Source organism: Solanum verrucosum, unplaced genomic scaffold (assembly GCF_900185275.1).
Source record: "Solanum verrucosum unplaced genomic scaffold, falcon-dt-bn FXZP01000064.1, whole genome shotgun sequence".
NCBI lineage: Eukaryota > Viridiplantae > Streptophyta > Magnoliopsida > Solanales > Solanaceae > Solanum > Solanum verrucosum.
In genome coordinates, this window is record NW_026020144.1 from 771,557 (window position 1) to 794,402 (window position 22,846).

General features: G+C 32.6%; 2 protein-coding genes across 2 annotated transcripts; one reads left to right on the forward strand and one right to left on the reverse strand.

Annotated features, from left to right (window-relative positions):
* Window positions 1-6,256, reverse strand: LOC125827929 (uncharacterized). The gene is made up of 12 exons (XM_049507262.1): window positions 6,057-6,256; window positions 5,508-5,727; window positions 5,172-5,372; window positions 4,985-5,055; window positions 4,599-4,761; window positions 2,820-3,416; window positions 1,894-2,274; window positions 1,188-1,263; window positions 1,034-1,097; window positions 769-907; window positions 567-680; window positions 1-414 (listed from the first exon to the last, which is right to left on the reverse strand). The coding sequence occupies exons 1-12, from the start codon at window positions 6,167-6,169 to the stop codon at window positions 349-351; spliced, it is 2,205 nt and encodes a 734-aa protein (XP_049363219.1). The 5' UTR covers window positions 6,170-6,256; the 3' UTR covers window positions 1-348.
* A 4,438-nt stretch (window positions 6,257-10,694) lies between these two features.
* Window positions 10,695-15,192, forward strand: LOC125827932 (rop guanine nucleotide exchange factor 1-like). Its single transcript, XM_049507266.1, has 5 exons — window positions 10,695-11,132; window positions 11,802-11,918; window positions 12,006-12,544; window positions 13,575-13,928; window positions 14,581-15,192. Exons 1-5 carry the CDS (start codon window positions 10,844-10,846, stop codon window positions 14,929-14,931), a joined length of 1,650 nt encoding a protein of 549 aa, XP_049363223.1. The 5' UTR covers window positions 10,695-10,843; the 3' UTR covers window positions 14,932-15,192.
* Window positions 15,193-22,846: the final 7,654 nt, after the last annotated feature.

The following is a 22,846-nucleotide window of genomic DNA, read 5'->3' on the forward strand; positions in this document are numbered from 1 at the left end:
TTGGAGTATTATTTAACCATTCTTTGTCAACAAAAGAGGAAAGGTAATACCCAAATATCCCAATTTCCCTTTCACATGAATATTATGTACACATCATTATTCTGGAATGCATCATCAATGGTTATCCTATATGAGTTGTTCATCTTGTTAAAATTCTTTTCCATGCATCCTCGAGCCAAATAGACGACCTTTGTTTGGAACTGAGGCGTAGTTATTTCCGAGAATTCTGCTTTTGTAAGTAGATTTCTTTTATTGGGTGATGAAGCACCAACTGTGAGGACATCAAAATCTGACCACCTTATTTGTGTTCCACTATTTTCCTTATTCTAGCTTTGTACAAACATAATTTTACTCAACCCAAGCAGCACCCAACTCTTTAGCCATGAATGCATATCTGTCTGCAGCTTCATCAATCTGCAACATGTTAGTAAAGTTTCAATAATCTGACTTTCCCAATCGGCACCTCGGGTCATTATAGTTGGACTCACTGAGGCATTACTACCACGGCTACTATCAACCCGAGCCCTCGAGGTTGTAAAAGAAATGATTATTGGTAAGAAGCTTACAAGTTTTTGTGTTGGACGTCCACATCCATGACCAGCCTTACGTTCGATCCTACCAACGATAGGGTTGGTCTGCCGACTTCCCTCCTGGCTCGTGCACAGGACGTATTGCATGGTCTGCAGAACAAGTCGCGATGGAGTTAAGTTATATGCACTGACAATGTAAAATTAATATTTAACATGATTTTGCTAACTAGTAACTTACAGACAATAGTTTTAATGAGTGCAATGGAACAACTCTATCATCATGATCTGCAGTCAATAGCATGATGGAAGGGTATTGAACAAATGCTAAATTGGCAGATTTTTCCCATGGCCTACTCACATTATGCAGTGGTGAATACCTGAAGAGAAAACTAGATGAGTAACTTCAATGTTGTTGCACGTGTCGGATCCTCCAAAAATGCACAACTGACAATATTTTTGAAGAGTCCGAGCAGCATAGAACAAAATTGAATTGAAAAACTTACTTGATTAGCCACTGAAATTCTTCCTCCTTATCAGAACAACCAAAATCAGAGGTCCATGCATGACCTAATGAGAAGTGGAAAATAAATTGTAACATAACAGAAGCAACAACCAAAATAGTAGTAAAATATAAATGTAAAAAAAGAAAAAACTTACCTATAGTGAATTTGTGGAATCTAAGCATATCCATAACACCAACATGAGCAAGAGCACAGCCAAAGAGATCAGGTCTCTGCAATTATGAAGTTCACACAAGTTAACACTGAATCATGAGTACTAGAATCAGTGGAGGAGCTACAGTTATCCAACGGAGTCAAATTGACATTCCTTCACCGGAAAATTACACTACATATATAGGTCTTTTTTATAATGTATATCTACTATATATGTTGATTCCTAGGCTTCTTTGTACGCTAACTGTGAGGTCAGGGTATCACTAATTTCACGAGGTACCTGCTACCTCATACTAGCACAGGCGTCAGGTTTTTATGATCACCTAGTGTTTTTGCCTCGACTGGAATTTGAACTTGCGACACCATATTATTCAACCCACTAGGTCATGCCCTTAGTGCGTTTACTACTTTTAAGATTTTGAACCTCGGTAAAAATCTTGACTCCGCCACTAACTAGAATGCAACAAAAGCAAAAGTAGACATATTGAACTAAGAGCTTAACTAATATACACCGACAACCTATTTTTAATATTTTACACTTTTAGGTCACTTAAAAGACAACTACAAGTAACTTTTATAGCAAACATGAACTCATAAACTGCAAAACGTCTTATGTTACCTATCACAACAGGTAAAACAAGACTATTGGTGTATATAAGTTAAATCCTTTGAACGAATATCTGAAATACCTGATTTACACAGGCTCCAACAAGAAGGCCACCATTGCTTCCACCTTCAATACACAACTTATGTGGCTGTGTATAACCAGCACTTACAAGATACTCAGCAGCAGAGATAAAGTCATCAAAGCAATTTTGCTTTTTGTTAAGAGCACCACCTTTGTACCACTCTTCTCCATATTCTCCGCCACCACGAATATTTGCTATGCAAAATACAACACCTAAATGCTTCGCGAGCACAACACGAGCAGCAGAAAAATGTGGTGTAATACTAACATTGAATCCTCCGTATCCGAATAATAAACAAGGGTTGCATCCATCAAGAGAAATACCCTTTCTAGACACTATGAACATAGGTATCTTGACACCATCTTTACTTGGCACGAATACCTGCAAATGGAGCCCCGTTAACAAGAACAAACGGTCAAAAACAATTTTTTTTCCGTATATAGAAATTGTTGAATCCGGTTGACACAGAGGAAGCTTCTATACTATGGTAACAAAGGTGGTTTAATAAACTGTTTTTAGTTCTCAACATTCTTGCATCTCGGAATTTTCTTGTTAGAATTTCTGGTTCCGCCACTGTATTACAGAGTTGTAACATCAGTTGGATTTAACAACACGAAAAGAGGGATGCAAGAACATACAAGGCAATCACTATTTCAAGACATGTTTAACATTACAGGAGGCATTTTGGTACATTTTACATAACGTTAGTTTAAGACCATAAAATTCTAACAATCTCATTTACTTTCTTAAACTCTAAAACTCCGTGTCATGTCAAAACCAAATAAACAAATTGAAACGGAAGGAATACGGGTTTGAGCTAAAGTTACTAGATTCTACCGGATACACGGGCAACATAGTCAAGTATAAGGTAATTTTCCTACTCATAAGCATCACATAAATTGTCTAAAGTGCAAAAGTTCATTCACCTGATTAACTTGAAACTCTGTCCGATCAAATCCAGGCACGACGATTTCTCGAAATACTTTAAGATCAGGAACTTCACCTTTAAGATTACACTCATATATCAATCCAGGGATCAAGAAGTTCATGAATCCAATAAAAACAGAATCATCTTTTCGACGAGCTGAAATCCCCGATACTCTGCCAATATCAATAGGTAAATGATGCAGCAACTCTCCTGTTTCCAAATCCCTCAACTGCAGAACATTCTTCACATCTCTCAAATAACTCACAACAAGTTGATTTTCATTAACTGCAACAGCTGATTGTAACACATCCTTTTCGTCCTCTTCGATTATGTCATACCAAAAATCAGGATTTTCGACGTCTACTCTGATTAATTTGTACTTTGGAGCATCCTTGTTAGTTTGAAAAGTGAAAATAGTGCCATTATGTGCAACATAATCATACGAGGCATCAAATGTATCGACAAGCTTGTTAAAGGGAAGCGCGTCGTCGCGCTTGCCTTTGCAACCTTCAATGCCATTTGGCAGTGTAGATAAATCACAGTAGTATAATTTGTTCACAGTATCACAGTTCCTGAAAATGTATAGCAGAACATACTGCAAAACGAAAGGAATATTAAGAGTGTCAAATGGACGTATTGGGCTGATTTTGGGCAGGTCAAAATGAATTGAGTTAATAAATGAACAAGTTATTGACTCGCCTAACAGATATTTAGGCTGAATTGTGTTGGACTGAAATGGGCTAAAAAGAGGATAGAAACTCAACCCGCCCAATTTTTGCAAAGTTTTAATTGTTACTATTTTTTAATGTTTTATTACCTAATAAAATTACTATTTTCTTTATTATGGTTATATATAACATATCAAATAAAGAAATATTTTTTTAAAAAATGCTTTGACAAAATTTAGGCTAAATATTAGCCCAAATTTCTACAGAATGAGCTAATAAATGAGCATGTCAATAATCAGTCCATGATTTCATGGACTAATATTGCAGATGAACCAAATCTACTAACAGGTAAACCTCTTTAAAATGTGGGATTTGTAATTATCAGTATATTTGTTCCTTACTTTAAGGGTAGTTTTTTTATTTGAATTAAATTCTCCTTTATTAAAGGAGTTCTCTTAGGAATTTTGTTTCCCTTGGAGTTGTATTTAAATGTTGCTTCTGTTTCAATAAAATTTACATCTAATTCATTAACATATTTGTGGCACTAATTTCTATGGCAGCAGAGCTTTGATTTCGCTCTCACCGTCCACAAATTGCCTCCAACACTACAGTTATCAATGTCAACGACACTACAAACACAACTACACGATATTCCAGTTCAATCCTGTTTCACAACTTCCTGTTAAACTCAATGTAAGTCACAACTTCGTTGCCTGGAAGGGACAATTATCCGTGCTTATACATGAGCAACGACCTTTATGGTCATTTGAACTGAGTAGATCTACTCAGTTCAGATGACCGTAGAGGTCGTGGCCATGTATGACCATAGAAAATTATGCCTTCCAGATAGAGAAGTTATGGCTTCCATTGATTTTAATAGGAAGTTGTGAAGCAAGATTGAATTGGATTATCATAATTGTGACGGTTGGTGTTGTCAACATTGATAACTGTAGTGTTGGATGCCATATGTGTAGGGTGGGAGAGAAAAAAGAAGTTGTAATTCCATATATTGTGATAATTAATTATTATTTTTATCGCGATAAGTAATTATGAAAGCTGAATTTATATTAAGATTAAGGTTAATTTAGAATTAACAAGTAATTAATTACCTTTCCATCTTCAGTTACTGAAACTGTATGTCTATGCATTGGATTTTCTGGATCTTTCCAACACAATATATCATCAGATTGATCAGTTCCCAATCTATGATAATATACTTGCTGGTGAAAATTTGCATTTGTCTCTCTTCCAGCATCCAAATTTTCGCCGTTTCTGAAAAGAAATATCTCCACATTTTAGAATTAACCATACACCAAAATAGTCGAAATTTTCTTACATTATCAGGTCATTTAAAAAAGTACATAACTAACTTTTGTGCATATCTTATATGATGGAATTCACGGGAATCCAGTAACTTTTGGGCGTATCTTATATTTATATTGAAAAATTCAGTAAATACATAAGGAATACGACTAGGGAACCCATCAAAACTTACTTGGGAGCTGGATAACGGCTGTAAAAAAATCCTTTACTATCATGAGTCCAGCTAACATTTGAGAACTTAACCTAATTAAAGAGAACAAAATTACAATCAAAATGGTATAGTAGTGTATCGTTTTTTTATACTGTCAGCATATATATAAAATTAAACGAGATATTATACATTTATTCTAAGAATGTACCCATAAAATTGTATCAGGCTCATCGCGTTTATCTTCCACTCTCATAACTTTGATAGTCACCCAGTCACTTCCACTTGAACTTATACCATATGCTAAAAATTTAGCATCCTCACTAATTGCACATATACTCAATGACACTGTTCCATCTTCACTAAGTGTGTTTGGATCAAGCAATATCTCTGGTTTTCCATCCAAACTATCCTAAAATATCAAAACACAATTCATATAAATAAAATTAGAAACAAATACAAAACGACTTGTTAATTGGCAATTGTGAACAACCTTAGAGTATAATAGAGGATATGTATAAATTAAAATTAAACTATTATTACGAACCTGAACGTAAAGAATTCTTTGAGGTTGAAGGCCCGTGTTATGAAAGTAGAAGTACTTATCACCCACCCTAAAAGGAACATCATACTTGGGAAAATCGAACAATTTTGTGAGTTTTTTCCTTATCTTTTCTCTTGTATCACAAGTCTTCAGTACTGAGTCAGTCAAAATCACTTGTTTCTCAACAAATTCTTTTGTCTCCTCTGAGTCTGGATCCTCAAGCCTAAAAAGAAAACGTTAAAATACACAAAATAATAATTAAAAAAAAACTCCAAAGTTATACCCACTCTGTTTCATTTTATAAAACACTATTCGATGAATAGTAAAATTATGTTAAGTAACAAGACATATGAATAAGGGATCCAAAATATTAAAATGCCATACCTAAAATTTGACATTTCTATAGCTACAAGAACATGACATTCAAGGTAAAATAATATCGTTAAAGTTAAAAGTTAAACGAGATGTATCATACTGTCATTCTATTTCAATCAGACTAAGATTAAACGAATATCATATAAAATGAAACAGAAGAAGTACGTACGTACGTACCATCTATAAGGATCAGAAACATCGACACCATGATAGTTATCAACGACAGATGCATCACGACGAGCAAATGGGTATGTCCAGCTCGGCTCATCGATAGCCGGAAGCGAACCCATTTCTCTCCAAAAAAAAAATCCTCTCGTAGAAATTAAAAAGCGTTATTTAACGTGAATTAAAAGGGTGTTTTTCGAAATCTTTGACGTGGGAACAACGTTGCTTATTTTACCAGTATATATAAGATTGCAATTTTGAGAAAATTGAGATGACGGGAGTTGATAAACAAAATGAGAACATTTTTGGGAAGATTTCTAAATTTGAATGGTTTATTTGGCGGAAAAGTAATAAAAAAGTTGGAAAAATGTTGTCATTTTGTGAATTATGTCGCCATATATTTTTTGGGACACTCATTTTAATTTTCATCAGATTCTTTGACCATATCGTAACAAGATCGTCTCTTATTTCATGGGAGAAAAATAAAATAAAATAACGTACGGATACATTTTAAGCACCGACTAATAGTTTGGTAGGTGTTTTCGATTTTTTTTTTGGTTGTTGAATTTCTCATCCGATGTTCAGTATTTATATTAGAGCAAGACTAAATTTGAATTTGCACTGAAAAGTCCCACGTTGGAGATGTATATACTTTTTCTCATATATATGAGTCAAGTCGAGTATTTTACTCATTTTCATTTAATTCGTTTTCGATCGACTCATATTCGACTTGACCCGCTCATTTGTCACTCCTACTCATATTAGTTGTCTATATTACTAAAAATAGTTGTTCCAAATTACTCTTTCTAGCCCATATTAAGGAAATTTGAGAGGTAATAAGCATTTATTAAGAAAAAAAGTTTAGGACATAAATTAAACATAACTTTCCACTTTTGCCCTTTTAGTTATTTTCAAACTACTCTTGAACTTTTTCACCTAGAAAATGTAAATGAAGGACAAAAATGGAAGAAATTTTCAAGAACTCTCTAAAATATTGAACAATTCATCACTTAATTTTAACATTGAAAAAAAAACTCAAAAATTCACTTAATATGGACTAGAGGGAGTACTTGTCAATTTCTTTATAAAATCAAGATAGAATTAATTTTATTTTTTTCTTATTTTACTCGTATAATTAATTCTTTTGAAAGTATAAATAAATTTATAAAATTCTAAAAAATGTTTATTAAGGAGTAAATTAGTAAAACTATTATTTTTATTTACGATTCTTTATGGGGCATATAAAGGCAAAAGGGAACGACTAATATGCGACGGCGAGAGCTAATACAGAGAGTGAAGCTATTTATGATTTTATACCATTATTCGTTGTGCAACAGTGCAAGTCATAGAATCGTGCATCAATAATATATAGAATCCTTGATAAATTAGCATATACTAGTTATACATGTTTCTATAAATTGCAAATCAAATGTGTTGAATTTTATACCTAATTTTATTAAATATGATATTACTTATGCAAAATTTAATACATAAATAATTTAGTTACTAATCAGAAACGACCTTAAAGTACCTAAGTTATGTCACTTAATTATGATTTACTAATGCGTATTTTATCTCAGGCTCTACTTGAGAAATAATATAGTATATGTTATTGTTATAATTAATGTGTATTTTATCCTTAATTTGTGTCTAATGCTTTTATTGAGTCAACATTTCTTGATTTGGTGCAAACATCACCCATGGATAATTTAGCTTTTGTCATATCAGTATTTAAATGTGAAATCACAAAACAATATGATGCACATTGCTCGTGTATGTGAAACATGTTAACTAGTTTTATATTTTTTTTCCCCTTCTTAATCAAAACGAAAAAGAAGAGAAGAAATTGACTCAAGAAGGAATTCCATAGAATAATTTTTTTGAAACAGATGAGGGTTGTTTATTAAGATCTCGTTTAGTTGTTTAGACATGATATGAAATTAGTGTGAAAATATTTTTCTTTTTAAAAACAAATCAAAATTCTTAAATATTGTGAATATAGAAAAATTGTTTTCGAAATTACTTTTGCTATACTAAAAATAAATCAATTTCTTCATAATAGTAAGTTTGCTGGATAGTTAAAATGCATTCATATCATAACTTTGCATACAAATTAAATTGTACATGTGCCAATCACATACGCTTAATAAATAATCCTACGTTATATTTTACTTAGACTCTTATAATAAAATTATTTTTTTTACTTATTTATTTTAATAAAAATCAGGAGATTTTCTTTTTCTTTCTTATACTACTTTTAATATTAAATAATTATACAAGTAGTACTCCTTCTCACGCTTTTAATCGTCCATTATATTAAAAATATTATTTTTTTCACTTTTAACATATTAAAAGAAAAAAAAATTCAACATTAATTACTTATCTCTCAAATCATTTTTTCAAGACCTAAGACTTTATATCAATTACTAGCTAGGAGTATTATGATAAAATACTCATATTAATCATTATTTCTCAAGGTTAGTGTAAATTTTAAAGTGAACAAAAGAAATGAACACGGAGTAGTAATCAAAAATAGAATTCCAAAATCCAAAGTATATACACATCTCTATAAAATTTTATTTAAGAATTGTATCAAATAAATGTGATCGAGTAATATGAAATAAAGTGAGTAATTGAATACTCCTATATAGTTTAATTGAAGGGGTGTACTTTATAGTGCAAATTAAATTTTTGATGAAGAAGAAATAATAATTCATCATCATCAATATAATGTTGTTGGTGTAGGTTGCACACATAAATGACACTATTAATTAGCCTTGGCAGCTATTTTGGCATACATACCAATATGATTTATTGTCTGAAACTCCAGAAGAGAAGGGACAAACACCAAACTAAATTAAATATAGCAACACCTACTCTGGCAAACCCCTTGCCATTAAGTTCAAAACCTTCAATCACACTCGTGCGGAGTCAGAATTTTCATCAAAGAAATTCATTTCTCAAATTATATCAAGGAAGTTTAACGTGTAGTATTTGTACGTAAATGTCAAATTTGATCTTACATATACAATATACTTTCCCAATGAACCCTTTCCGTTACTCTAGCTCCGCCACTAAATACTGTCATTCCTCGAATTAAACAAAAATATGTCTAATACCATGTGAATTGTAGGGTCTCCATGCTTTCCACAAAACCAAACGTTCCATTTTGAGAATGAAAAAGTGTGATGCACATTGAAAAAAAGTGAGTATGAAATAGCAATGATCACTTTCATTACAACAACTAATAACAACCTGCCGATTCTGATGGAATAGTTCGAAATATTTCTATTTTAATTAGAGATTTTGAAGACGAGTTTCTAAAAACAAATAAAATTTTATTGAAACATCAGAAATAACTCTTATAATGCACAAATTCTGATTTAATCAGACTTAGTGAATTATATTTTAACAACCTATGGTTTTTGAGTGCTATTATATTAATAACAATGTGTTTGGATGGTTGTTACCTATTGTATTATATTGTGTTAGTTTAAATAAAAAATATATTTTAAATTATTTTTATATTTATCAGACACTGATTTAAAAGTAGATTTGACTAACTTTTAAATCAATCAAAATATCATTTTATTCTTTAAAGTTACTGGTGTGTGACTTTATATATAAATGAAAAATATCATAATCTATCAAACACCATACACAATACCATATCATATGATACCTTATAAACAATAATAATCTCATCATTCTGACTAAAAACGGATAATTTAAAATAATTGTCAAGGTACAAAATTAAGATATAATTAGTCATTTATTCTTACTTTTATGTTTAATCATAAATACAAATAAGTATTAAAGTGGTGCAAAAGAAATAGAGTAAATTTTAGGTTTTGCAAACACAAAAATTATAATTGTATGCTATATCTATAGTTTATATAATTGCGCTTCATAGCAAATTTTATGTTTGTTATGGCTATTAATATGTATATTTGGTATACATATACAAAAGATTAATTGTATAATATGTTTCAGTATATATATACAAAATAATCAATTGTATAATTTGTGTTTGTATAAAGCGAAAAAGAGAGAAAGACAAAAAAAAACTGAGCAGGAGAAGATCTGTATTTGTATAATTATAAGTGTATATGACAAAAATATATATATTTGTATTTGTATATACAATTTTCTCTCGCTTTATACAAACACAAATTATACATTTGTGTTTGTATAAAGTGAGAGAGGCGAGTAAGAGTGGCGAACGAGATTCTCTAGGGAGAGAGGCGAACGAAAATATATGTATATATATAGTTTTCTCACTTTATACAAACACAAACACCTTTTATACATTTGTGATTGTATAAAATTGAGAGAGGCGAGGCCCGAGGGAGAGACTCCCAGAGATAAAACGAGAGTGGCGAGCGAGAATTTTAGGGAGAGAGGCGAATGACAACAATTTGCTACGGGTTACAATTAAATCAACTGTGGTTATAACATTTAATTTGAATTAATAGTTTGCTATTTGATATTTCTCAAAAAAATATAATTAATAGTAAATAAAAATATTTATTAGACGTTTGTAAAATAAAATATGACAAGTAAAATGAATTCGCGGAACTAACAATCATCTAAAGAGAGTGTGAGTGGGCTGTGGAAAAATAAAATGTCAGCTGCTTTTATAACAAACGCTTTTGCTTTAATTCCACTTTCCTCAACAATTCTTCCGTCACAATCATAGCAAACTCCATAATTCTCCATTATATAATTCCGCTTTATCACACGAATCACATTTTCCCGTTGTAAATCACAATTCACTTCTAATCGCCGGTGCCGGAAAAATGGAGAGTGCACCGTCGACCGACGATGAGTTCGATTTGCAGAGTGAGCGTTTTGACGACAGTTACAGTCTCAGTGCTGACATCAGCGAATCGGAAACTTGTAGTAGCACGAGTACTTTCTCTTGCCGTCAACAGGACGCTTACACTTCTCTATCCTCTTCATCTACGCTGCATTTCAACTCCAATTCCGGTTTCGCTGAACTGCCTACTGTTATGTTGCCGGTCGTCGGAGGTAGACACGTCATCATTCCGGGTGAGAAACCGAATAAGCCTGAGATCGAGTTAACAGGTGCGTAATTTGCTTACTCTGCTGTGTTCTGTGTGATTTTGTAACTTTTTTGCTGCAGTTTTTTGGACCGTCTGGTTGAAGTAGGCAATTATGCATACTAAGCAAGTTATAATGCAACTTATAGTGATAATTTTTAGCTTGTTAATGTATACATGTTGAAATGCGTCTTTGTTTGTTACCTAGAGCATGAAATTCAACACTAATTACGGCTTGTTTGTCTTCCTTCTGTGATTTCAATGGCACGATTTTCATTGTTACATAATTTTAGGCTGTTAGTTTGCTTAGAAAGTCTCTTTATATGTTAAATACATTGAAGTAAATCATGTAGGAGAATTGAGTTATTCCAGATGAACTTTTATATGCGTTGAGCCTAGAGAGTCTTCCTCTCTCTGTTATTTTAAGAGAAGTTATCTTAAAATGAGACCCACATCGTTTTGCTTGTTAAGGTAGCTATCGATGTTAATGACCTTTTTTGGAAGTTGGAAGAATGTTATTTCTTGTGATTTAGTGTAGGCGTTTGAATAGTTCTCTTAGGCTGAAAATGGATTAGAAAGGATGCCAGCTGTTGCAGTTATGACTAATTTAACTCTTGTCAATAAGTTCTGTGTTTATGTAATATAATTTTACCTGATTTCATCAGGCACTGAACGATGTTTTTTGTGATTACAGAAGTTGAATTGATGAAAGAGCGGTTTGCTAAACTACTGCTTGGGGAAGATATGTCTGGAGGAGGAAAAGGGGTCTGTACTGCTTTCGCCATCTCCAATGCCATCACTAATCTAGCTGGTATGTCACTTCACTTCACATTTTAATGAGATTCAGGCAAATTTCGCTAGGATTAACATTGTGTGTATTCTCTCATTCCACTTGCAGCTACAGTCTTCGGGGAACTATGGAAGTTGGAGTCATTAGCGCCACAAAAGAAATCGATGTGGTGTCGAGAGATGGATTGGCTTCTATCTGTGAGTGATTCAATAGTAGAACTTGTACCTTCTGAGCAAGAGTTTCCTGGTGGTGGGACTTTTGAGGTTATGGTCACTCAACCACGGTCAGACCTCTATGTAAATCTTCCAGCACTCAAGAAGCTAGATGCGATGCTAATTGGCATGTTGGATGCCTTTTCTGGCTGTGAATTTCATTATGTCGACCGAGGGATACTGGTCGCTGATGGAGAAGATGTTGAAGCGTATCCTTGTTCCCCGTCCTCTCATAGACCTTCCAGTAGGCTTGAAGAGAAGTGGTGGCTACCATTCCCAAAGGTCCCACCTAAAGGTCTGTTAGAAGAGACAAGGAAACGATTGCGGCAGTGTAGGGAATGCACAAATCAAATTTTCAAGGCAGCTCAGGCGATCAATGCCAGCACACTATCTGAAATGGAAGTACCAAAAGACTACCTGGAGGGATTGCCAAAGGTAAGTGTGCTCACAATTGAAATGATTTATCTTTTATAGCCTTTTTCTCTTTCCTATCAATTAATAAGCTATTTTTTTACCTGGACTCATATGGTCATTTTCATTCATCTGCAAGAAAGACCAGTGACTCATTAGTTTCTAGGCACACCGTATCTTTATTCCAAGGTTATTATGTACAATCTCCAATTTTGTCCCATTTCTTTTCCATTTATTATTGTCCACCCTGCTTCATGTCGTCCGTGGCATGATAATCTTTTCCTCTGATACCGTGGGTGCAGCTGAGTTTCTTCTCTACCACTTCTTTTATATAGTTCTTTGTCATAGTAAAGCATGCCTTCAATTTCTGATTTTTGCATTGTCAGACAAACCAATAACTTGGACTGCTTGATGAGCATACAGATAGCTAAATCCACTGTTTCTGTTCTTCTTGGATTTGTGTTTTTGATTTAAATCAGTTCCTAGTGTATATGTCCAGGCTATGGCACTCTGGTACAATGCAATTTCATAAAGACTGCCCGCTAGCAAATTTTATTCGGAGATCTTTTCTGCTGAATCAGCATAATATCACGATTAATCTTGTCCCGATTATCTTTCAGCTCTGTTCCCCCTCCATCTCCTTTGAACTTGGTTTTGGAACCCTGATTACATAATGAACTAATGTACACTACTTCATTCTATGAATTCAGCTAAGTTATTTTTCTAGCATTGTCAATGGCTGTATATACCATTTTCTCTTTTTCTTCATCTTTTCAAATTTGGTCACTTGTTCATGTAATTAAGTACTTCTTGGTTATAAACAGAAATAGAGCATCTTGATGTGGAACTTATATATGCTTCATCTAACATTAGAAAGACGAGTCTTCCAATATCTTCATAATCTCTGATTTTTATTTGTTGTGTGCTCACCCCTTTGGTTTTTCGAAAAACCTTGCTATTGAATTTTCCCCCAAATATCTTGTTTCTTCCATAGTTCTCTAAAAACTTTAAGACATGCTTTTGTTTAATTCATCATTGGCCTGTAATTTCTCAGAGTGGGAAGGCATCCCTAGGGGAAATTCTCCACCGATATATTACTGCTGATCACTTCTCTCCCGAGTGCCTCTTTGATTACTTGGATCTCTCATCAGAGTATACGACTTTGGAGATTGCAAACAGAATTGAAGCTGCTATGCATGTATGGAAGCAAAAATGTGAAAAGAAGAACTTGAACCGGTCAAAATCTGGAAAATCATCATGGGGTGGAACGGTAAAGGGACTTGTTGGTCTTGTGGAAAGATATCAACTCTTGTCACAGCGAGCTGAGAACCTACTGAGGAACTTAAAGCTAAATTTCCCCGGCCTTCCACAAACTGCATTGGACATGACCAAGATTCAGTATAACAAGGTATACTCATGAGCGTCTTCTTTACTGCTTTGCTTTTTGTGACCACTGCCATCATGTCCAGATTTTCAAGTCGCTTTTTGCTTATTAACGGTTAAAAGCTTAAGGAGCTGATCACCAAACTTAGTTGAACAGCCTGGTTAAGTTGCTTATTCCATGTAATCAGAAGATGATCACTGCAGACACCAAAAGTTCTGAAGCTATTATTCGAGTTGGCGAACATGGGGCCTGATGGGGCTTATAACCCTTCTCTCTAAGTATAACCTGAAAAACAAGATCACAAAACATTAACCTTTAAAGGTTGCTGCCACAATTTTATGAAAATTTATTAAAAAAAAGGGTCGATGCTACAATTATCTTATTTGATATTTGCATGAAGCCTCAAAAGCTTCTCTCATGTTTGCAATATGATCAACATTGAAAGCTTATATATATGCAACAATTGCTTCCTAAAGTAGTTAATATGGTCATCCTTTGTTTGATATAGAAGGTCACTAGAAGGACAATCATAAAACTGTTTGCCATTATTAACGTAGGTTAACGTGCTGCATGAATACACTTTATTTTATTGTGTCTAGTTCATGTGTTACAAAAAGTTCCCAATTACATCAGGATTAAAGAAACTGAGCTGCAACTTTCATGTTCATGTATGCAGGATGTGGGACATTCAATCCTTGAGAGCTACTCTAGAGTGTTGGAGAGTTTGGCCTTTAACTTGATGGCAAGGATTGAAGATCTACTATATGTAGATGATGCCACAAGGCGGCGTGCAGCTGAAGAGTCAGCAGCAATGCTCGACCAGCGAGGATTCTTTAACGCGCAGTCCCTACAGAATCAGGTTCCTTGTGCTTCCAATTTTGCCCGAAATAAGTCTCTCCCCTTTTCCTCAAAAGCTTTCACTTCCTTGGATATAGTAGCTGAAAGCCCAGAGAGAACAGCTCATTCAATTGGGCATACAGTTCTTAGCAGCCCACGAGCTGAGAAACACAAAGCACTCAGTTTTTAAGGAATCTGAAGGATGGTAGTGCCAAGTAGGTGTAGAATACAATGACAATTGACTGCGATTTTGATGCTTATCAGTTCTAGAAATTTAGGGGTCATTAGACTTAAGATAATGGCTATTCCAACATCAGTCTAATTCTTTGGGTAGTTAGCTGGAACTCAAAGTATCTAGATAATGCACAATCCAAACATCCTAGACGTGGTACTGTGATAATTTCTTGAAGGTATATTTTGGATTTGGACAACTATTTGTATATTGTTAGAAAGAGCTTGTATGATATCCATATAAACTTGGACCTTATAATCCAATAAACGCAACTATCTGGGTAATTTTCTTTACCTTATGTAAAAAAACATACTGAATTTGTTTTATTGAAGCATAACCAATAAGGTTGTTCTTGTAGGCTGTGGCATTGGGTCCTCACCACTCTAGCCGAGGCTTAAAATTCTGTATCTTAAGATAAAATGTGTTTTTGTTTGCAAATATAATGGTCTTCTCCTAGTCAATTTAACTTCCAACTTTGCCTACAATGAGATGTTCTTCCAGTGCCTAGAGGTTGAAGGGATCTCTATGAACCACCAAGGAAGGGTACTTATATTCATAAAGTAGTGCTAAAAATTCGCATGGGTGGCCGAGTTGGTTGAGCAAGGCATCTTTCAAATGGGGGTCTAAGGTTCGAAATCTCTTGCATGCTTTCTCGGTCGAGTTTGTGGCATAGGACTTGCTTAGTACAGTTTATCTCTCATGTGTGGTTTTGGTTTGTGGGCAATTACACTGGGATCAAATGATGTCAAACAAATTGGGACGCCAAGATCAGTTCTAAAATCCTAACTTCTATGAGCACAATTTACATTTCAAGTTTTAACAATCCATTTTTTTCTGAATGGAAAAAAAATGGGCTTGGTGACATTGCATTTATGAATTGTTCAACTGAACTGTCGAACAAATATTTAAAATACAATATACTTGGTGTAGTCCTATAAAGTGAGTATGAGTATGGTAGAGTATACATGGATCGTATCCCTACCTCAGAGGTCAAGAGGTTGTTTCCGATAGAACCTTGGCTTATGAATAGATATTCAAAATGTCAGTGAAAAATAAGTTGGTGTTCCCAGTCATAAGAAAATAACATAGAAATAATTATCCCTACGATCTACATCAAAAGGGATCGAATACATTTTTGCTTGGGACCCAATTGGGCTTAGAGAAATGGGAGATTTTAAGCATCATTAAATATCTATTGGGCAGAGTAAAATTCTTCGCATTTGAAGTAAAAAGATAACACAAACATCATTTAACTGAGTGGGATGTCATAAGTCATGAGTTCTAGTATTGAAATGATTTTGAGTTTTAGAACCAATTGTCTTCCCTTCAACATCATTATAATTGTTATACAAGTGAAATACCCAAAGTTCCATTTGCTTGCTCTCTATTTTTCCTAGAGGAAAACATGGGAACTTGGGGAGGGTAATCAGAAGAAATTTGTCACACTTGCTCTATCTTCGGTAAACAACATACCTAGTAAAATTCCACAAGTGTAGTTAGAGAGGGTAGAGTGTATGCAGACATTACGTCTATCTGGTGGAGGTAGAGAGATTGTTTCCGAAATACCCTTGGCTCTTGTTTTATCTAACATTAAAATAATATTAGAGAACTATTGGTGAATAAGTTAAATTTAGTAAAGAACACAAATAAATTTGCAAAAATCTACACGGAGAAGCAAAAAACACATTTTTTTGCCTAAGAACCGCCAAGGATGTGGTGAAATAGATGGATTTCTTCCACTCATAATCAAAAAATTTCGAGTTCCAATCCTGAAAATAAAAAAAGTCCATGAGCATTTATGGTTAGATGTTTTGTATTAGTATGCTCATTAAGTACACCTAAGGGAGTTGCTAGAAATTAATTGATGCATCAAATATGCCGTAGGGAAGAAGGTACCATTACTACTGTGAGAACAGAAATTATTCATTGCAGTTTCGTCTTGCAGTACTAGTACTAGTAGGTAACCTTTAAGGACAATATTAACTGACAAGGTCTATGAACTTGGAAAAGAGACACAGTTAACTATAAGTATTAAGTAAACAACAATAAATACAAAACCCGCAAAGGTGGTGGTTGATTTGGTTGAGAAGAGAACTAACCCTGAAGGGTAGCTCAGCTGGTAAAGGCCTGGGACAAAGTCCTTCAGGTCGCCGGTTCGAGCCCCAGCAGGGCCACTGGAGGCATTACAAACCGGCCGCGTCTCCAGGGCCCCGTGAAACTAACCGTGGTGGACCCGCCTTGAAACAGCGGGACCCGGTGGGTACAGCTAGTCGGGTTCGCAAAGCGACGCCCGGAAACCACGGTAAAAAAAAAAAAAAAAAAAAAAAAAAAGATTTGGTTGAGAAGATGATCTTTAGATCTCAAGTTCAAAATTCCCCATGTTTTCTCGGTCGAGCTCAATGCTGCCTAATGTGATTTACCTCTCCCATGTGATTTGCCGTAAACTTATTTTACACCATATAGGAAGGTTTATTAATTATTACCATGTAACAAAAAGTAGGTCCTAGGCCCGCTTTAAAAGGAGCGTAGAAAAAGAAACTTTAAGTTGCCATAATTTATTGGGAAAATGTCAGACATCAATCATGAGCCTAGCTATTCCCCTCTCCCTCTTCATTAATCCACTGTGCATGCTCATTGCAATTGTATTCAAAGTTTATAGATTTTGAGTTTATTATATGTATAATATATATCGAGTTTGAACTAGAGTGTGATAAGTATTAATTAGCTCCGCCCTTACCATCACCGACTATCCAAGCCCGGATTCAATAATCGAAAAATTCTCGAGGGCTAGTTAACTAGGCAGAAAATATAATGAGAGTGATCTTCTACATATCTTCACTTAAAAATATGACTTGTAGCACACGACAGCGTTGCACTTTTATTATTGAATCCAAAGTCAAAACCTAGCTACTACTACTATTTTCATGCTAGACTTGAGATATAGCTTGTCGATTTCAATTAGTCCATGAATGATCCCATAAACTAGATCTCACCAACGAACCGTCCATGACATTTTTGACCCAATTGTCTTTCAATTATTCAGATATAAATAACACTATCATCGTGGCATGGACAAATAATTAATTAGTTACGTACACATCCAACGCTCTTTGATTTGGATGTCATGTTATTACCTCGATAGCATATAACTCTAAAACACGATATTAGCAAGTTATCAAAAGATTAACTAAAGATTGTAGCTACTAATTAGGAGTATACATTACATACCCAAAAGAAATGACACAACAAATTAAAGAACCATCCTTTGGCAACATACATATTACATAAATACAAAACTTTCAAATCAGTGTTTGATACAAATAGTACTGGAATAACAAGTAAACTAACTATTTTCTAAAATGGGAGACATCCTCCATTTTTCTGGATCCCTTTAATTACAACAACAACATATGGTACATACATATCAGTACAATCCCACAAGTGAAGTCCGAAGAGTCTGGTGTGTACGTAGCAGATCTTGTACATACCTTGAAAGGTAGAGAGGTGGTTTCTGATAGACCGACAACAACTCAAGGATAGTCCAAACAAGTGCTAAATTGATCTTTTTCAAAAAGGAACAAATATGCATAACAAAAAGTTCTAGGTATATATAGTAATTATAAGTATAGCAAAGATTAGAAATTAATGTAACAAAATGAAGAACTTAATATGAAAAAAGATAGGGTTTTTGATGGATCAAGAATATGTTGTTAGTTTTATCAATTTCATTGCAAGAAAGAAGTTTGAACTTAGAAGATACAAAGTGAATATGGATCAAGAATGTGTCTTTTGAGGATTGAAACAAGAAAAAAAATCAAATTGAAGAAAACTAATAAATCCAAACAATATAAAGATTCGTCTTTTTATTACCTCTGGAATTTCCAAAAAAATTAAAGAGCCATCATCATCATCATCACTATCAACACAAAATCTGTTGTTCAATTAATATCAAGAAGATTTCACAAAGAGAAACCAACACAAATCTGTTGACAGTATGCCCACCTCCATTTTTTTTTTCTAAATAATAAATTATAATTTTCTAAAAAAAATAAATAGAAGATCATGAAGCTAATTGGAGGTGGACAGAATGCCAAAGAACTATGTAAGGAACCCTTTGAGAAATCTTCATGAAAATCAAGATTGTAGTCTCTCAATAATCTGCGATACTCACTATTTAATTTCTGTACTCATAATAATAATATAGTTTCAAAAGAGGGGCAGTTGAGCACTATTTAAGATGGTGGCTGAAAAAATAATTAATAGAGAGAGAGAAATGGTATTTTTGAGAAAAGGAAAGGGGAGAGATCATAAATCAGATTGGATGTTTCATTCTTCTCTTTATTCTGATTTTTGCCCCTCCTTTCAAGACACCTAACTTGTTATGATGTTGATTTGAAATTGAAATTTTATTTGAATACGTAAGAGTTAAAGTCAAAATTTTGTTGAAATTTGTAAAATATCTAGCAATCTATGAAAGTTAATAAAAAAAATCCAACTCCTATATAATATTTATCATACTATAATTCATAAATAAAATATGAAAATATCATAAGGCATCACATTATAAATCATATACTTTTGTATTTCTTTTATAAAATATAATTGTTTGTGATACTATGTTATGCCATACCCTGAACGTCGTTTCAATTTCATTTATGAAATCGCAGCCCGCTAGGGCGGCCTCCTTATGCATGGACATAGAGGCAATTTTATAATGATTCATTGATTTAACAAATCAACCCTAGAAGAACTGACTATTCTTTAATACCATTCTTTCGTATGGTACAAACAATTTATTTATATCTAATATGAATCCTTTTTTATAAAATATAAATTTATGAATCAAATTTTAATTTTTAAAAAAAGGTAAAATCACAAACATGAAATTGAACTACCTTTTATTATTAATATGTCAAATTGAAGTTGAAATTTTGTTCAAATATCATAAATAAATATAAATTTCAGAAAATAATTTTAAACTTTTATTATAGGACTAAAAAGGAGTTGGGTGTTAGGGCTAGACTCAATGTTCAAAGAGATAAATATTATTATTACTAACCTAATAATAAATCACAGTAAAAATCTTCTTAGTTACGAATCTAAAAATATGCTCCCATAATGAGTAGGCACATTAATTAGAGATTATTGTGTCCCCAAATAGGATATATGATACTCAAAGGCAAAAGATCGATATATGTTTTTGAGGTATATAAAAAAAAAAACAAGTTTCATTATTAAATACCGCATAATAACTTTTTATTATTACTCACCATATAACAAAACTTTTGGTCGGTTAACTTTTGATATATAGAATTGTGGATTACCTATAATATAAAATTTGTGATGAAATAATAAGTATATCATTATTTATTTAACAGATTTTGTTTGTGGGGCAGGTAGTCGGTCACTGGAGGTGGCATCTTAAGTATATATGCGCGGCTGCTAAAACAAATATTTTTTTTCTTCGTCTATTTTAAAATTTATATATTTATAAGTATTTTATCATGATATTCAAATTAATTGACGTATAATTTTATATTTTAGACAAATAACTTCAAAAATAAGTAAAAATAAAATTTATTTTTGAATAACAAGTGATAAAGTTTTGACGAATTTAGAAAAGAGAGCCAATAAATGGTCAATGACTTCAATTATATTGCTTCACACCTTACTGCAGTGTTCTCTCTTGTCAAAACCATTTTCCAACATCACATTTTCTTATTAATTTACTATATTGTAAAAAATAAAAAATATCGAAAGAGTAATAATCCTTTTCCACCCTTTTGTCGAGTGATACGTCGCACTCATTATACCAGCTCTCTCTTCTTAGTAATTCGAATTTCACTATGTACTTGGAATTTTTTTATTTTATCATTAGTGATAAAATATTTAGATTATGACTTTCAAAATTTATTTTAGTAAATTTGATGTCGTATAAGGTAAGTTTGGAACTAAAATAAATATGGTATAAAACGAAGCCTTGAAATAACAACACATTTTAAAAGAGGTAACAAATAAAAGAGTAATTATTATATGATTAGTCCTAATTATTATATTTTGGAAATGTATTAGAAATAATTAATACTTAATAATAAAGATAAAACAGGTATATATAATGATAAATTATCCCTTTTTTTAAAAAAAAAAATCTTATTTTTTAAGCTCTGCCTTCTGATATACTAAAAGTAAAGAACTTCTAAATTAAAACAAATAAAAATAAATATTAATTTTAAAATAGTGAATAAATAAAAATAAACAAAAGGGTAGATGTGGAATATACCATCCCATTAACACCCTTGAAAAGAGCAGCCTACCAAACTCTCATTTTATTTGGGTGCACTATTTATTGCAAAACATGAAGCACAAAGAGGGGAATCAGAAGCCCACTCCAAATATACAGTATCACATGTATTCAAAATTGAAATTTATAAGTTTTTATAATAATTTTAGATTAATATTTTATATAATAATATTTTTTTACGGTTAAATTTCTTTAGTCACTAGAAAAGTTTTTTCTTTCCTTGTAAAATCTTTAATACGAATATCGAATCTATTGAAAAAACTAAATAGATCAGCTTTTGTACACACTAGTATGATACTTTTTCCGTCTTTTTTTATTTGTCAAGTTTTAACTTAACACACCTATTCAGAAAACAATGATTAGTATAATGAGTTTATTATTTTATCCATATTAATTAATAGAGTCTTAAGCATATTTACTCACTATATTTTTTAAAGATACTAACTCAATTTTAATAAATTGAGAGTATAATAGAAAGAATAAAATTATTCTTCTTTAATTTGTCAAAAATGACTAATACAAAAGAAAAAATCAAATTAAAAATATTTGACAAATAAATAGAGACGGGAGCAGTAAAGTATTAGGGCAACACCTGAAATTGACATATTTGTTTCTTCTCCTTTAATTCTCTCTTTTACTTTCTGTAATATTAAGCCATTTAAGTGTTTCTTGAAGGTCTACTACATAACCCAGTTGGCATTTGTCAGATAGAGCCATGATTGAATCATTGGGATATTTAAGTCATTTTGAGTTTTTAACCTCAAAATAATACAAAAAATAAAAAAATAAAAAATTTATTTTTTTGTGATGGTATTGTTTGTCTAAATTGTTTTTTTGCTTGTTGCTATAAGAAAATATTGTTACAGGGTATGATATAATATACATGAAAAATAATTCAAAAAAAAAAAAGTTCATCGCTATAATAAAATGTTATAATTGAGGAGAATTATTATAGGAAAGTCTGACCATACAAATATTTATTTTTCTACTTCCTTACCTTATGCCTTTAATATACCAAAAATTTTTTTGTCACAAGTAGGGTTGGAGTTAGCGTTCAAGCTAGCAAATTGATAAAATTCAATAATTTTAATCAAATTATTATATGTGCCTGTATTAGGAAAAAAATATTTTTAGAATTCGTAAACTCAAATTCTAGATCCACACCTTCTAGCCCCAAAATTATTAAAATGTCATTTTTTTGGTATAGTTTTGATAATATCCTAGCATCATGCTTACCACAATAAAAAGGGTATCATTTGGAGAAAATAGATTTTGACCTTTTGAAATTAATCAGTACTTACTAATTTTTTGGGGAGGCAATTTTGGTGACATGAAAAACTTTAATTATATAACTTTTTAGACATGGATTTTCTTACTAGTATAATAATTATTTATGGTTGTTGGTCCATTAATTCTTCACTTTATGATATTATGAAGTGCCTCCACTTTAGTTCAGCATGCAAATTGCCTTTTTCCTCTATTAATTGTAGTGGGTTGTGGGGAGTAGTAAGTACTTCTTCATTTTTAATCAAAATGTTTTAGGTTTAAGTTTCCTTGTGTATGGAGTCGTCT

What these genes read in the sequence shown, in the direction of transcription:
- LOC125827929 (XM_049507262.1), bottom strand. Translation starts at nt 6,169, where the DNA reads ATGGGTTCGCTTCCGGCTATCGATGAGCCGAGCTGGACATACCCATTT. An exon ending in AGCCTGATACAATTTTATGG is followed by an intron (nt 5,056 to 5,171) that starts GTACATTCTTAG and finishes CTCTTTAATTAG; the next exon opens with GTTAAGTTCTCAAATGTTAG. An exon ending in CAGTAACTGAAGATGGAAAG is followed by an intron (nt 3,417 to 4,598) that starts GTAATTAATTAC and finishes TTCGTTTTGCAG; the next exon opens with TATGTTCTGCTATACATTTT.
- LOC125827932 (XM_049507266.1), top strand. Translation starts at nt 10,844, where the DNA reads ATGGAGAGTGCACCGTCGACCGACGATGAGTTCGATTTGCAGAGTGAG. An exon ending in TGCCATCACTAATCTAGCTG is followed by an intron (nt 11,919 to 12,005) that starts GTATGTCACTTC and finishes TTCCACTTGCAG; the next exon opens with CTACAGTCTTCGGGGAACTA. An exon ending in CCAAGATTCAGTATAACAAG is followed by an intron (nt 13,929 to 14,580) that starts GTATACTCATGA and finishes TCATGTATGCAG; the next exon opens with GATGTGGGACATTCAATCCT.